The sequence below is a fragment of the Hemibagrus wyckioides genome, linkage group LG14 (assembly GCF_019097595.1).
Source record: "Hemibagrus wyckioides isolate EC202008001 linkage group LG14, SWU_Hwy_1.0, whole genome shotgun sequence".
Taxonomy (NCBI): Eukaryota; Metazoa; Chordata; class Actinopteri; order Siluriformes; family Bagridae; genus Hemibagrus; species Hemibagrus wyckioides.
In genome coordinates, this window is record NC_080723.1 from 11,756,654 (window position 1) to 11,773,157 (window position 16,504).

The following is a 16,504-nucleotide window of genomic DNA, read 5'->3' on the forward strand; positions in this document are numbered from 1 at the left end:
CCATGAACTAGCTTCTATCGTTGTACTTGTTTTGGGTCACTAAACTGGACCAATGCTAGGAACATTTTCCAAGTAGAGTCATCTCCATCTCCATATTATTCTAACAGAAATCTAGACAACTCTTAATGAAATATCAAAGATGTGAATGTTCTACAGTTGACTGCATGGGCTTTGATTCCAGAGATTTCTTTATTTTGGCCTGAGAGTAACAATGTGGAAGAACACAAGAGTTCAGTCAAATTCTGAATAATAAAGCAGTGAATTTGCATTCTCATTTGCATTTTCATTCTCCTGTATATCTCACTGCGCGCTCTGGGTTTCAGGTTATTACTACGAGCTGGATGACTCTTATGATGAGAGTGATGAAGAAGAAGTAAGAGCTCATCTGAGGAGAGTGACTGAACAGCCTCCTCTCAAACTGGACCAGTCTAAAGAGGTACCTCTCCCTCTGTTTCTCAACACATCTACTCCTCTCTCCTCTTATGTCTCCGACATATGCAAGTTATTTACCCCTCTCTCTATCTCTCTCTCTCTGCAGAAACTGGACTTCCTGGCTGTATTTAGCCTGACCACATTGTCCCAGCGAGACGAGCTGTTGGAAAGAAAGAGGAAGAAGAGGAGAAAGATGATGAGGGAGCGCAGCCCGTCTCCGATACTTGCTCAGAGTAAACGTCAGACTCCGCCCACATCCACGCCCACCCTGTCCACCCGATACACACCCGAGGAGATGGACAGGGCACCTGAACTAGAGAACAAGAAACATTTCCTCAATATGTTCAACCTCAACCATGTCAGCCAAGAGCAAAGGATAGGTGTGTGTATACACACACACACACACACAGAGTATTTTAATTTGTTTTTTTATGCATCATAGTCTATCAGGGATACTTACACTCCAACATTATGTACTTAATATTCTACATCTATTTATATTTGCTTTTGTTAGTAGAAGTCTGTTTGAAACATTTTTGTGTGTATCACCACTACAGAAAAAGAGAAAGTAGTGAATCTACTAGATGCCATCAAAAAGAAAACGGTCACTCTGGACACGCTCCGGTACGCTACGTACACACCCTGCTGCAGCCCTCCCTCTACTGCCTGTGGTACGACTTACACACCGTCAATCCATCCAGTTTTTCCCCATTTAATTTAGTATTATGGTTTACTTTGAATAGATTCATGATAATCCAGGATGCAACACTTGGGGCAAATGTGGAAAAGTTTTTCTAAATGTTTGATATTTATCTTTCTCAGATCCTACAACACCCTCCACACCCTGCCAGTCAAACGGAGAACCCCAACCAAATTCCCGTAGCCCCACTCCTCCTGGACCTACCAAGCACCTTCACAGTGTCAGCCAGATTGACCTTCACAGACCTTCACAGCCCTCTGACCTCTTGCGCCCTAAAGAGCCTCCTCCACTCGCCCCGCTGCAGGACCACTCTCGTTTAGGAGAAGCTCCACCAATCAAGAGAGCAGCAAGCCTGCAGAACAGCTCCAGACCTCTACACCCACAGCTAAAGGAGCGGCCTCACGGGCTCAACGGCATGAGTGACCACAGCAGGTCTCGTCCCTGGGAGAGCCTCAGTGCTGAGGAGTTTGCTCAACACTTCCACCAGTCTGTACTGCAGTCTACACATAAATCCCAGCACAAACCCAAAGGTGAGAGGGAAAGCACTTGCTGCTGTTGAGGGGGATGAAAGTGGTGCATTTTGCATCATATTGAGTTTATCTAGGGGGGACCTTAATCTGAAAATTTTTACAAAGTCATGATAAAAAAAATATAACTTGATGTTTCCTAATGGAGAAAACCATTAAGCAGTAGTTTCCACAAAATCTTTTAAAAAATACATTAAGCTGTTGTGTGTGCAGTGAGCAGGAACCAGTGTGTTTAGTGAGGCTTCATAAAATACAACGTCATAGAAGCAGATTTTGAGATTGTCCCATTACCTTTTTCCCCACAGTTGTAACATTTTACACAATCTTACCAACATTACTTCTGGTTCTCGCAGCAGGAGGTGTCCCAGGAGCTCCTGAGCCAAACCACAAGCTCAACAACGTTGTGCGTTACAACCCTCCAGACCACCAGGGGGCGCCAAACAGACCACCTTACTCTCAAACCAACGGCCACTCCTGCCATCCTGCAGCGCACCACGAGTTAGGGCTGAGCGATGAGCGATCTGCTGAGGAAGACTCCACTGAGGAAGAAGATGAAGATGATGATGAGGAGGAAGAGGAGTATAGCCCCAAATGGAAGGGTATTGAGGCCATAGTGGAAGCTTATCACGAGTACATAGATGGTGAGTTCTACTTTCAGGCTAGCAGATGATGTAAAGTTTTGCTCATACTTTGATTCCAGTATACTGAGTGTGTGTGTGTGTGTGTTTTCACAGAGAGGGATATAGAGAGTGAGGTCCTGCAGAGTGAGTGTAGGAGAATGGAGGCTCAGCACTATCACCTGAGCGTTACAGCTGATCAGCTCTCTGTCACTATGGGGGTAAGTTAATGTTCAGCCATAATTCTTTAGCTGTTTTTAAAGATGGTGCCCGATTTGGTGCAATTTCTTCATGAATTTTTTTTCCACTGACATTTTCTGTGGTTCATCAGGAGCTGTTGGCGCAGAGGCAGCGGCTGGCGCTTGACAGGGAACGAATGCAGGCCGAACTGGAGCACTTCAGGAAGTGTCTGACCTTGCCTGCTCTGCTCTTACACAGAGGTCACTATAAAGGACCGCCCCCGAGGTGATCCCTCTCGCCCTGCCCATACACAATTAGGGATCTGGGCGACTATCACCCAGTTCCTCACCTGAGACTGAGAGCCCAGAGCTGCACTGAAGGCTGAGGGTGAGGAGGAGAACAGGATGAGGATGAAGCTGAGCTCACTGCACAGCAGGAGGATGGACTGCAGCCATTCCAGTTTGTGCAATGGTTTACCAACAACAAGAGAGACGGTCAGTCGCAGCGAAACAGTGGGGACGTCCACCCTCGATTCCAGCTTTAGATTTCTGTGTGCTAGAAATGACAAAAAGCAATTCTTACAACCAAAAAAAAGCATAAAAAAAAATCACCTAGCTGCAGTAGAACTGGACTGAAGCATACGATGAAGACGCACACGCTCGAGCTCGCATCCTTCTTCCACGTCACTCAGCCTGCACTTCAACTCTTCTTAACACTGTGGCATATGATGAGTGGAACTTTCCTTACCGCAGCTTCGAAATTTGCTTTAAAAGTGAACAAAAATATTGCAAAAAAAAAAGATAATAGTTTTAATAGTTTTTGTACTGTTCATAAATCAAACTATTTACTTTGGAGTTCAATATTATTCCAAGGCTGGGGATTTGAACCAGAAGCTGGCTGGTGTGGAGGACCGAAAATAAATGAAGAAAATGTGGAGAGAAGGAAAGAAAAGCAGGCGTGTGATGTGAATGCACAACGTCCCGCAGTCAGTACCGCTCATTCTGGGTCTAGCGCAGAGATATTTCTTCCACTGATGAGTGTAATCTGAGCTCCTCTCTTCTCCCTCATGCAGCTATTCTAGCTCTTCACTCGGAGCCACGATCTGACATGTGAAGTGCCACAGTATTTCCTACTGGTCGTTGCTGTACGTAAGCACTTACTGACATGCTGCATGAGCGTAACTGAAGCGTACAGCAGCGTACTAACTGCAGTGAAATGTTTACACACTGTGTGTTCTCACCACAGAGAAGCATTCCTGTTCCCATCATGCACTAGGCACAAAAATAAAAGGTAACTAGGCGCCAGTGATATGAACTGATGTAATTCTTTATAACAAAAGTCTGTAATATACAAGACACCAGTTTCTAAATCCTGTTCAAACTAGGCAGAAAGCAGAGCTACATATTATTAAGAGGATGATGTAAAGATTCCCTGATATTTTAATGCTGTGAAAAGTTTTAATTGTACCTTTTTTTATCTGGATGAAGTGTGAGGTAATATATTATTTGGTGAATGTAGTAATAGTTATTTATGAGCTCATTAAATCTGAAAAAGAAAAATGGTGTTGAATCATTTCTATAAGCAGCCCAAAATGTACAATGACGATGTGATCTATAGGGTTTTATTTTATTTTATTTTTATTTTTTTATTTTGAAACACAATAGAAATTCTGCTTTGGTCAAATTTTACATTTCTAACACCACAAGCTGATGTCCTGCATGGAGCGCTGCTGTTTAATAACTAGGGGGCAACAAAAAGACAGAAGCAATACTTTTTCATGTACATGTTTTTTTTTCCAGTTTAAACATATTATTCCACAATATATATATATATATATATATGTTTAAATACACCCACTTTCTCCCAGATTAGCATTTTTATCTACTCAACAAAACAGCATTAAACAAGTTCTGATCCTTCACACGTCTATTATATACCTTGATATAGATTGTCTGTCTTTGACGTGACGTTTCGAACCGGCAGCTTCACATCTGAAGGCTAAACGAATGCTCCGAAATGTCGTCAGTGTTAAAAATATCTTTCTACACAGTGAAGACCGATCGACACACAATAGCCAGCGTACACCGACCAGGCACAACATTATGACCATCTGCCTAATATTGTGTTGGTCCCCCTTTTGCTGCCGAAACAGCCCTGACCCGTCATACACTGTATATTCTGACACCTTTCTATCAGAACCAGCATTAACTTCTTCAGCAATCTGAGCAACAGTTGCTCAACCACTGTTCCTTCCTTGGACCACTTTTGATAGACACTGACCACTGCAGACCGGGAACACCCCACAAGAGCTGCAGTTTTGGAGATGTTCTGATCCAGTGGTCTAGCCATCACAATTTGGCCCTCGTCAAACTCGCTCAAATCCTTACACTTGTCCATTTTTCCTGCTTCTAACGCATCAACTTTGAGGACAAAATGTTCACTTGCTGCCTAATATATCCCACCCACTAACAGGTGCCATGATGAGGAGATCATCAGTGTTATTCACTTCACCTGTCACTGGTCATAATGTTATGCCTGATCGGTGTATAAATTAACACTAGTCTTGTTTACAGCTGCTTTGAACAGAATATTTAATAAACACACTTCCTGATCAACTTTTAGACATTGGGATTGATTTGAGAATGTAAAACCTTTAAAACGGCCACATTTATTCATTAAGGCTGAACAAAATACACTGATTGTCAGATATAAAGGAAGTGACTTGTCAGATATAAAGGAAGTGTAATTAATGACATCCAAAAACTTTACTCTGTAAGGCACTGTGGGGTTTAGTACACATTCATCACATCATGCACCAAACAGCTCTGGCTCACAGAGGGTTAATGCAGCTCTTATGGATCAGGGTTAATGGAACAGCAGGCGCTCTGGCCTGGAAGAGAAAGTGTCAAATGATTTCAGTCTGATCTGGGAGAAAAAAACAGAGGATTTCACTAAAAACACTGGAATAATAATATACTATTATAAGATGAGATCACAAACAACGCCACATACGACATGGCTTCAGGAGGGTTTTTTTTTCCACCAATCAGATCGCAGCTCATGGAGAATGTTGTGAGGATCAGTGATCTCGACACACAACACAAAGCTAATCACTGCTGTTAATAAATCGTGATAGATAAGCTAACTAGGCAGAATTTATATTACCAATTAAGCAAGATCAATATAATTTTTATTTTTGGCGATAGGTATTTATGCCTAATGTCCACTTTATTAGGAACACCTGTACGTTCATGCACTTATCTAACCAGCCAATCGTGTAGCAGCAGCTCAATGCAGATACAAGTCAAGAGCTTCAGTTCACACCAGACGTCTTCAGTTCACATCAAACAGAATGAAATAAAAGCTGTCTTTAACTGTGTCATGGTTGTCGGTTTGAGTTTTTCAGAACGTGTCGATCCCTTGGGATGACCACACCCAACACCCTGTGAGCAGAGGGTTCTCAGGCTCAAGCATCGTGCTGTTTTGTGCATGCTGAGATGCAGTTATAAAGAGTGATTATATAAGATTCTATATCAGATGAAACTAATCAGGACATTTTCCTCTGGCTTCTCTTATCACCAAGGCACAGTCACAGAGGTCACGCCTTTTTCCCTTATTCTGATGTGAACATTTCCTTAAGCTCTTTACTTTTATCTGAATGATTTAATGCATTGTGCTGCTGTCATGGGATTGGCTGATTAGATAACACTATGAATGTCCTAATGAAGTGGACAATGAGTGTATATATATTGCATAAATATTCTAACAGAACAAATTAAAGCATAAATCAGAGTCATTGTGTTGTACGTTATCGGGCCGGTAAATGCAAGTAGGTTAATAAAACATGGGAAACGTCTGCTGCAGTGAAAAATAACTTCACTTTACTCCACAACACATAACTTCACAGCCTTCAGATGGTTCCTGGAGCCATGACACTAAACAGTGCTGCTTTGGAAAAACACGTCACTCAAACCGACTTGTAAAACTGCTGCAAATGTGAACAGAAAATTGTGGACACCACAAACAGTACCGCTGTTGTCATGGTTACGTATAATTTAGAGCCATCTACTTTTATTAGTGTAACGTCCACTGACAATAACTTCAGCAGAAACGTATTTTAAGTGGCTTGATCAGAAAACACCTCCAGCATTAAACTATTTAAAGGAGCATGAATCAGCGGATGCTCAGGAGCGTAATGTGCGTGTGCACAAACCCGTAGATGTTTCAACAGGTAGCGTAATGACGATCAGTCAGAATACCATCCAGCACTTTTACTGTGGAGAAAAGCATCTTAGCGTGAAAGCAGCTTAAGGATGTCTATTTAGGGCTTACTGCGAATTTAATTTGAGAAATCATTGCAGGGAACACGATGAGCAAAAGCGTATCACCAGGATAAATTAATAAGTGCTTTAATGATAAGAATAGGGGTATGGGGTAGGACTATTTGGAAATTTTTTTACACACATTTTTTACACAGTTCACATTGCATAGTGATTTTTTTTTATAATATTATAAAGCGTTGGATGAAAAAGAAACACTGAAAGAAATAAGTATGGATAAAGAAACAGCTCAGGAGAGTTTTTTTTTTTTAAGTATTGTAGTACTTGAGTGCTACTCGTTTTGGTGCCTGCATCATTAATGCAACGTCTAAATCAGTCTTGTGTATGAGATCAGTCGGAGGTGTGAAGTAGATTGTCTTTTCACCGTAGCAAAGTCATGAGCTGTAAGGTCACATTTCTCCCCAGAAGATGGCGCTTTCTACTCGGGAAAGCAAAAAAAGGATTCTCTGGTTTCGGTGACTTTTAGCGGTACTCCAAACGTAGCGCTATGGCACTCATCCATCTTTCATCCTTCTCCACATTGAGTCCCATACATGTCTCTGTGTCCTATGTACAAGTGTCCCGGCGTTCCCCTGACAGGACAGCTATAGCTGTTGAGACTCTGCTGTGGAGCTGGAAGCTGAGCTGAGGGTTTGAGGATGTGCTGCTTCACATCTGAGTCTGATGGTGTGTACTTGTGCTCTCTCGGATCGGACTGCGGGGGTCTCGCTGGCTTGTGTGGATGCTTCATATACAGGTGGCTCTGTGTCACACGCAGCCTCACCATCAGGAGGGTATGGAGGAGGCGGGAGGTCAAACCACGGTGGTCGACTGCAGGTACAGAGGACATGTCAAAGCATTACAAACAGCAATGATAAACTCGAGGGAGGATCTGAGATGGGACCGATCAAGTGACAGAGTGAAACATAAGAGACTTTTAAGCTCCAGCATGCAAACAGGGGGAAGGCAGAATAGAAATAAAAAGGATTGTGCAGGGTTAATGATGTTGCTTTTGCATTCAGAGGAAGACACACCAGAAGCCCCAGAGCCTGATTTTAAGTTTGCTTTACTGCATATTAATTATTTTTATTTTATTTTGATGTTGCCTAGCACATAAGTAGGTTTAACCATCAGAAAAGAAAATCCTACTACTTACCTGACGTTCATTTGATAAGAGACTCTTTCAAATTTAATGCTCTTCACCCCTCAGTGCTGTATCTACAGCATGTCTACATAATGTGCTACACTACACGCATCAGCTGAGGTGCAAGATCTGCTGTCAGCAGAAAGATTTTTACTAGGTGGATTTATACGTCTGCATGGAAGTCAGTTCTTTTCCTAATCAGGAACATGCAGCTCAGTAGAGACGCTGATGAAGCTGAGCAAGGAAAGAATTATTTTTTATCAGCCGTTATACAGCCATCATATACCTGTCCTGCTTATTAAACACAGTCTTAAACATACAGAGACAACATATAGACATTACCCAGACTTAGTATAGCAACTCATAGCTTATAGAGGAGGAGGATAATAATATATATATATATATATATATAATCCTTCATTTTCCTTAGTCTGTAAGAAAACTAAGGAATTAATTAATACATGTGCTGTAGATAGCTCATACATCAGCTAAATTAACTATTAAGTTAATAAATTTCTCATACGTCCGACTCGTCTACAATCTGCATTTCGTGAAGATGGTAAATGTGTCAGCATTCCTGTGTTTTTATTTATTTGTGAATCTGTGAATTTTGTATTAAAATAAAATGCATACATTTAAAATAATTGAATCTTTCTGAGAATGATTTTCACTGATGCATAAGTCAAGGTGTCTGGATTTGTGGATAATGCCGCAGACTTCCTGTCACTCACCTGAGGGGCTTCGTTATATGTACTAACCAGACACTCCGTATTTCCTCATTAATATCAGCTTCAGCTCAGCTTTCTAGACATTACATCATCGTGGAGCACAACAGTGTCTATCATTACTGAGTGTCCCTGGCTTACCTGACGTCCAGCACTGCCTGTGAGTACGAGGGTGGCGACTCCAGCGGGGCTCCTTGGGGGTAGAGTGAGCTGGTGAGCAGCTGGAGGCTGTGTGCTGAGTTGAAGTGTGCTGATGGAGAGGAGGACGGAGGTGAGACATGTCCTCTGTCTACTATCACCAGCCGGGAGAGCAGCAGTGGCTGGTGAGGGTGCGGGTGGCTTCCGGTGCGGGGCAATAACACGCTCCTCTTCCTCTGATGATGCAGCACCAGAGCCAACAGCGCCACCACCAGGACGAAGATGATGGCGCTGCCTATAACGGCGTAGGTGATGCTGGGGTAGTAACGCAACCGGTAGTCCAACGTCACAAAATCCTGACCTGGAGACTCTGCAGGAGAAAACATGGCACATTACAGTAAAGAAGGAGAAAACATTTTTATTGCAAAAGATTCGATTGAACAAAATTAAACACTTGGTTGTGTATGATGTACTGCAACTGTGGCAGAAGGAAGGAAGGAAGGAAGGAAGGAGGAAAGGAAGAAAGAGCAATCGACTGACTGGGGCATCTTCCCTGTCAGGAGTGGACAGTAATGACACTGAGAATCCAAAACTTTCATTTCTCTCACAACATGCTCCTCTAGATCTTTTATTCTTTACAGGAATTAGACACAGAACAAGCCACAACAGCAGCACACAGAGTTATTACTCCTGTAATTATTTCAGCACAAACAGACTCCGCGGCGTCGCTCTCCCGCTCTCTGACCAACACTGGTGCCAGGCAACTGTGAATAGCGTCTGACAGCTACTTAGAGAGAGGAACAAAGAGCGCTCCTAATTCAGCAGGAGAGGGAACGCTATTAGAGGCGCAGAGACTGAGCGGAAAAAAGAAGCTGGGGAGTGAGAACAAACAGAAGAACATTTAATTTCATCGCCTGCTGACTTTTTTTTTCCCTCTCAAATACTGTTATCCTCAGAGAGAGAGAGAGAGAGAGAAGACATTAATAGAGGAATAAAGGATGGATTGATGGCATGAAGGAACAGAAGAATAATAGATATAACAAAAGGAGACAAAGATCAAAAATAAGGAAGGAAGAAAAGGAGAGGTGGAGAAATACACATCATGGGGAGGAAAATGGGATGGAAAGGTAGGAAGGAAGGAAGGAAGGAATTGAAGGAATGAAGGAAGGAAGGAAGGAAGGAAGGAAGGAAAGAAAGGGAGGAAGGAAGGAAGGAAGGATGGAAGGAAAGAAAAGGAGGAAGGAAGGAAGGAAGGAAGGAAGGAAGGAAGGAAGGAAAGAAAGAAAGGGAGGAAGGAAGGAAGGATGGAAGGAAAGAAAAGGAGGAAGGAAGGAAGGAAGGAAGGAAGGAAGGAAGGAAGGAAGGAAGGAAGGAAGGAAGGAAGGGAGGGAGGAAGGAAGGAAGGAAGGAAGGAAGGAAGAAATGGAGGGAGGAAAACTGGAAGGGGGAGAGAGGAAAAATTCAATTCAATTCTATTTGTTTATTTATTTATTTTTTTTTTTGTATAGTGCTTTTAAAAATGAAAGAAAAAGGAAATGAGAAAAGAACAGAAAGTATTAAGAAAAGGAGGAAAAAAGGAATGGGAGGAAGAAAGGAAAGGAAGGAAGCACACAGACAGTCCAGTGCTCTATACATGGCTCCCAAATGCATGTTATGTGTCAATGGGGAGCTTTTTATATCTGAGAAAGAAATTGAACTCTGCCAGGCTGATGATGTACCTGCTCCCTCAAAAGCTATAAAAGCTGGGCATATAATTCAAATAAAAATGTGCTGTATGTTCAGTCTTCTAACTACATGCAGGGTGTTTTAGATTACAGCACCTGCTTTAAAAATAAAAGAAAGAAACCATACTGTAAGAATGGGATGGAGAACACTTAGTGAGAAGACACAAGCCTGGTTGTGACCCTCTATAAGATGATAAGCAGCATCTCTATACAGTGGACCATTAATAAGATGGCTCCAAACATTTGCTCATCTCTAATGAACAGATCTGAGTTTATCAGTGTGCTTTCTTACATCCTCTAATGCACTTCTGTTCCTCTCCTCTACTCCACAACTAATGCACTGCCATTACATTCAATAAGCACAAATCACATTATTTAATACGAAAATACACACTGATGCACAAGCACATAGCCCCCCCCCCCCCACACACACAGAGTCTTACTCTTCTCTAACCCTTGCACATGTACGATAATGGACACCTAAGAGCCTGTATGTATCAGTACAGATCTCCTCTAATGTGTCACAGTGCAATCTGCGGCATCCTTAACAGAAATCCTTACAGAAACGGATTGTGAGTCTCTGCTGCTACAGGGAGCAGGACGGCAGTGAGACATTCTCATTCTGCTCGTTCCTCTGGCCTAAAGAAAGCGAACTTCCTGCAGGGAGTTAGTGAACAGGGAAGCTACTTTGTCACACTCATGTTTTTTCTCATTAGCAAGCAGGCCAGGGTCTTTGATTGTATACACTTTGTGCTCCTAAATAAAGCACCTTTTCAAGGTGTTATGTTTTTGCTGGCCTGTGACTGTGCACACACTCTGCCCTCTTCCCAGCCTGCATTTCATTAACCAACAACATGGCACAGATTTATGCGCTGAGGAGGTTCCGATTTTCCACTTCAGTCCAGAGGCAAACCTCCAAAGACTATTTCCCTTCCACCACCACTCCCTCCTAATATACTGAGGTAGTGGAACAAGCAATAAACCTGCAATGTGTTTCCATATTACTGGGGTGTGGGTGCGTCAGTGACTGCACTTACACCTGGTCACTGCAAGCACTGAGGATCTGGAGCGCATCCTGATAAGATTTCACCAACTTAGACTAAAATCGATTGCGTGTAATGTTCAGATCAGCTCATAAGATTTGATCACCAATTTTCTGTGTCTCCTACATTGTTTTTAATTTTCTTTAATTTTGCATTCTTTAAGCTTCCAGTCAGGAATCATAGTTTTGAGATGGGTACAGGTTTTGGGTGTGGCTTAGAGAGGGGGGTGGTGTTTACAAAAGGAACAATACATCACAGGATATGTGGATGTAGAAAAATAATAAATGAATATGTGATGTCATAATACTTTATGCAAAGCAGAAGGTTGTTATACAACCAACAATGGCACGTTTTATTTATTAACAAACAAACTCCAAACCCCTTCAATATACATCAATAAATAAATAAATAAATAAATAGGATTTAACATACCAGTAATTTTGAAGGAGACTGCATAATGTGAAAGGTAATGACATTTTTCACAAATAATATGCTCATTTTCACCAAAGGTGAATACAGACATGGCATTTATCTTGAAACTAACTCTCTCTCCTTACACATTCTGAGAAGTGTGTATAAAAAACAGAGGTCAAAGAGTTGATGAGATCGGCTTATTAACCATATTTTTTCCAAAGCTGAATTTCTGATCTCTTAGCTCATACTCGGCTGTTGATCTCAAACGCGAAACTCACAAATAAATAAAAATCTGGAGTTTGATTCCAATACTTTTGAAGGAGATTGTACAATGTGCAAGGCAATGCAGAGCTCCACACTGCAAACAGCGGGTGCAGGAGAGCTCTGAGGCACTCCAGCAAGACGTTATAGATCGATGAAACTTTCTGAAATGCAGAAATAAACAAATCTGACTCATGTTTTCTTTTACAGCAAATGCAAATGGCTGGAATTGCAAAAAGCAAATTGAGCTGGGCATGCAATTCTGTGCTCTCCCTTCCGTGAAATTTATAAACTGCACTTCTGTCTTCGGTTGTTGGGAATCCATGGTGAAGTGCCTTATCAGAGAGCTTTGTGCTGGCAAGCTCTCCCAAAGACAAAGAGGTTTATTCACGAAGCTCACATGTGGAGAGCAGTCAAAAGTGTCAGGCAGACTCGCAGACATCCGACTCAGTACAGGAACTCTGTCGGAGCTCCACAATCCGGCGAGAACTCTCTCTTTCTCACACACACACACACACACATCAACATAGATTGTGATACACACCGACAGCATGACATGATGTCTCAGTGTAAAAAAAAACGTATGCACAAACATAATACCATCATCTGGCTTTTGTTGTGCTACAGCAATGTGATTCATTTAAACCAATGTGCATGCTGGAGGACCATAAGTGGAAAGTATCAAAGGAAAGAAATTGTTAACAGTTATTGGTCAAGCTTCCATGAAGCCGGCACAGAGGGCTCAGAACGAACAGGGCAGGTGCAAAAAATCTAGCCGAGGATCGTAGGATCGTTTGTCATACTAATACAGAAGCCATAACAGTGGCTTGTTGTGTCTGTACTCAGCCTAAAAATATCACCACTGAAGGCAAGGTAATATGTCAAAGTGCATCATGGGGTTAAGAGCACAACAGCTGTTCCTCATTAAATTAACACTGACAGCCCTGCATGAAAAGTCGAGCTTTTACATGAATGAGCTGCGACAGCAAAATCAACAGTAAGTCCCTGGTTTATAAATATCCCAAATTTCTATGTGCAAGGACATAGCTGGCTTCTTCTTCTGTAATAGTTTTTCACAAATAATAAGCCCATGTTCACCAAACAATATCTGAAGTAAACAACAATAAATAAACTGTAAAATATAGCATATATATAAACATAATATACAGACATGCCAATGATCTTAAACTTAACTCTCTATACCTGTGTATAAAAACAGAGGTGAATGAGTTTGATGAGTTGGCGTATTGACATTATGTTTGAAGAAAAAAAACTATTTAAAAAGTGAAAATTAATCAGTGCAGAGGTAAAGCTATGTTGGCGCCGACATTCCTTTTTACATTTTTGAAGTCACATGTCAACAATATTTTGCCTGTTATCCTGCTTGTGTCCTCAATATTAAACACCAGTAAATGTTTATGGCCTTCTGCATATACACCGACCAGGCATAACATTATGACCACCTGCCTAATATTGTGTTGGTCCCCCTTTTGCTCCCAAAACAGCCCTGACCCATCATGCATTGTGTATTCTGACACCTTCCTATCAGAACCAGCATTAACTTTTTCAGCAATTTGAGCAACAGTAGCTCATCTGTTGGATCAGATCACACGGGTCAGCCTTCGCTCCCCACGTGCATCAATGAGCCTTGTCTGCCCATGACCCTGTCGCCAGTTCACCACTCATTCCTTGGACCACTTTTGATAGATACTGACCACTGCAGACAGGGAACACCCCACAAGAGCTGCAGTTTTGGAGATGTTCTGATCCAGTGGTCTAGCCATCACAATTTGGCCCTTGTCAAACTCGCTCAAATCCTTACCCATTTTTCCTGCTTCTAACATCAACTCTGAGGACAAAATGTTCACTTGCTGCCTAATATATCCCACCCACTAACAGGTGCCATGATGAGATCATCAGTGTTATTCACTTCACCTCTCACTGATCGTAATGTTATGCCTGAGTCGTGTACAATATAATGTCTCTTGATGCATTAAGTAGCACATGCAAGTACAACTGTTGTAGGAACTTTCAGGTTTTTATTAAATCACAATGAATGTATCTGCATTGATTCTTATTGTTTCTTGCACTTTCCAATAGAAATAGGTATTGATATACATATAATCATTAAGACAAACACAATTGTTTAGTAAAATAGTGTCTCAATGCATTAATTCTGCAATTATGATTTTCTGTCTGTCCGCTCTGCTTGAGAAAATAGTACGGCACACCCTGAAGCTAAAAGCAAATGTCAGCACAGCAGATAGGCCGTGCGATCAGTGAGACGGCACTGAGTAAAGAGTGAGGATAGACAGCTGTGACATGAGCAGATTGTTCAGTGGACTGAGAAGTGAGCAAATATGGCAGCCGGTATGTTCTCTCTAAAGGTACACTGTATATTGGACTGAAGCTAGAAAATATTTAAGGAGGATAATGCAACATGCATAATGGAGCGCTGATACTATATTGAAAATGCATTGGAAATTCATGCATGGATCGGTGTCTCCTTGACAGGGATGTAAAACTGAATACATTATTCAAAATGAGTGGAATAGATAATGTGTTTTACTGGAATTCAGCGCCAGAGAGTTTTCATAGAGCATGAGAGGTGTGCACTGGGACTGGAATCCCAGGGGATGCAACAAAAAAAGTTGCACAAGTGAGAAGTTTTCTACTTTTATGTTGGACACCAAAGCGTACTCCGATATGAAGCTGTTAGGACATAGAACGACACGTTCAGCATGAATGTGCACACAACCCGTCAACCTAGCCATAAAGGAAATATACAGATACAAATATGCAAATAAGGTGTTAATATGGCGATGAAAACCCAACTTTTCCATTTGTAAGATATGGTGCAGTGTTGCGTAATGTACTCACATCCTTAGGTTTAGGTTGCTGTACTTTAAATTACACAGAATCAGCCAAATAGTCAGAAAATGTGGAAAGAAAACTATTTCAAAAGTTATCATGTGCTTGATGAACATCCCAATCTAGATCGATTCCTCCTTTTGCTGTTCTAATAATCTCTATTTTTCTGAGAAGGCTTTCCACTAGACGTTGGGGTTTAGTCATTACTCAATCACTAGAGCATCAGGCCATGATGTCAGGAGGTCTGAGGTCCAGTTAATTTTCTAGTTCATCCCAAAGGTGTTCATTGGGGTTGAGGTGCAGGCTACCTGAGTTCTTCTAATCCATCCTTGTCAAACCATGTCTCCATGGATCTGGCTTTATGCACAGGGGCATTGTCATGGAGGGTATCTTAGTTCCAGTGAAATATCTTTGTTATGCTCAAGGCATACAAAGACATCTGTGTACTGGCAACAGACTTGGGAACACCAACATACTGTTGTAATGGTGAAGTGTCCACAAACCTTTGGCCACGTTGTGCTGGGATTAAACTCCAGTGATTTAGCTGAGGTTGTGGAACTGTCAGAACCAGAGTTCACAGATCAAGCTGACAGTGCTGGAATTTATACCTCATTTTTTCAGTTATTGATTACTGACTACTGGGAAAACAGCACTCCAAACTACGCTGTTAAACTTTCTGTCAGTTAATATGGACATACCTTCACAGCACATATGCTGAAATATTTCAGAATCATTTGAAAAAATTCCTTTATCCAGTATATGATGTGTATTACAGCTGTACCAAGCATTTAGTTAACAGCACAAAACCCCCTGTGACATGGCGCCTGCTGAAAGAACTCTTGTCTAAAACCTGTCTCTTTGTCCTACAGTGGAGAAACATGGCAGCTGCCTGCATAGACACAATGATTTTAAAAAGCACTCTATCTCCGACTGGACACCTGCCTATAGAAATGCTAATGAGCGCTTGGCATTAGATTAAACTCTCCCCTTGACACAAATACACAGCACAAGTGCTCATTTAGAATAAGTGCAACATCACACATTTCTACACACACAAAAATACTGAAATGAAATACAAAATGTTTTTAGAAGCAAGGACTCAACTGTTCATTGCATTTAAATAATCAGAAATAAATGACTCTACATGGAAATATGCTTTGTCTTTACAATCTGAAAACACATAACCTTGCTTCCAACAACAATGTAAGAAGGACAACTGTAACTGGAATGCGAAACGCATACAAATGAAGCACTCCAGCAGTAGGGGGCAGCACATTGCCACATTTGCCATCACATGCATCACTGAGCACTTCAAGAGAAACTCTCCAGAACCCCACAAAAAAGACGAGCAGAGAAGAGAGACACTCTCCAACATGGACAGTCTCTCATAGCACCAACAAGATGGGGGC

The 16,504-nt window shown here is 41.7% G+C and overlaps 2 protein-coding genes across 9 annotated transcripts in view; one reads left to right on the top strand and one right to left on the bottom strand.

Annotated features, from left to right (window-relative positions):
* Positions 1 to 4,007, top strand: part of LOC131364649 (genetic suppressor element 1-like) — a 69,153-nt gene extending 65,146 nt beyond the window's left edge. For 3 of the 7 annotated variants that reach the window (XM_058407869.1, XM_058407870.1, XM_058407871.1), the window contains exons 10-16: positions 324 to 436; positions 539 to 812; positions 990 to 1,103; positions 1,255 to 1,662; positions 1,965 to 2,300; positions 2,394 to 2,497; positions 2,608 to 4,007. In XM_058407869.1, coding sequence (XP_058263852.1) covers positions 324 to 436; positions 539 to 812; positions 990 to 1,103; positions 1,255 to 1,662; positions 1,965 to 2,300; positions 2,394 to 2,497; positions 2,608 to 2,745 — 1,487 coding nt within the window. In that variant the 3' untranslated portion in view covers positions 2,746 to 4,007. The remainder of the gene's footprint in view (positions 1 to 323; positions 437 to 538; positions 813 to 989; positions 1,104 to 1,254; positions 1,663 to 1,964; positions 2,301 to 2,393; positions 2,498 to 2,607) is intronic. The other 4 variants (XM_058407872.1, XM_058407873.1, XM_058407874.1 and 1 more) reach the window with 3 other exon arrangements.
* An 88-nt stretch (positions 4,008 to 4,095) lies between these two features.
* Positions 4,096 to 16,504, bottom strand: part of ldlrad3 (low density lipoprotein receptor class A domain containing 3) — a 96,155-nt gene continuing 83,746 nt past the window's right edge. For both annotated transcript variants that reach the window (XM_058407877.1, XM_058407876.1), the window contains exons 5-6: positions 8,786 to 9,152; positions 4,096 to 7,606 (exon numbers count right to left, since the gene is read on the bottom strand). In XM_058407877.1, coding sequence (XP_058263860.1) covers positions 7,381 to 7,606; positions 8,786 to 9,152 — 593 coding nt within the window. In that variant the 3' untranslated portion in view covers positions 4,096 to 7,380. The remainder of the gene's footprint in view (positions 7,607 to 8,785; positions 9,153 to 16,504) is intronic.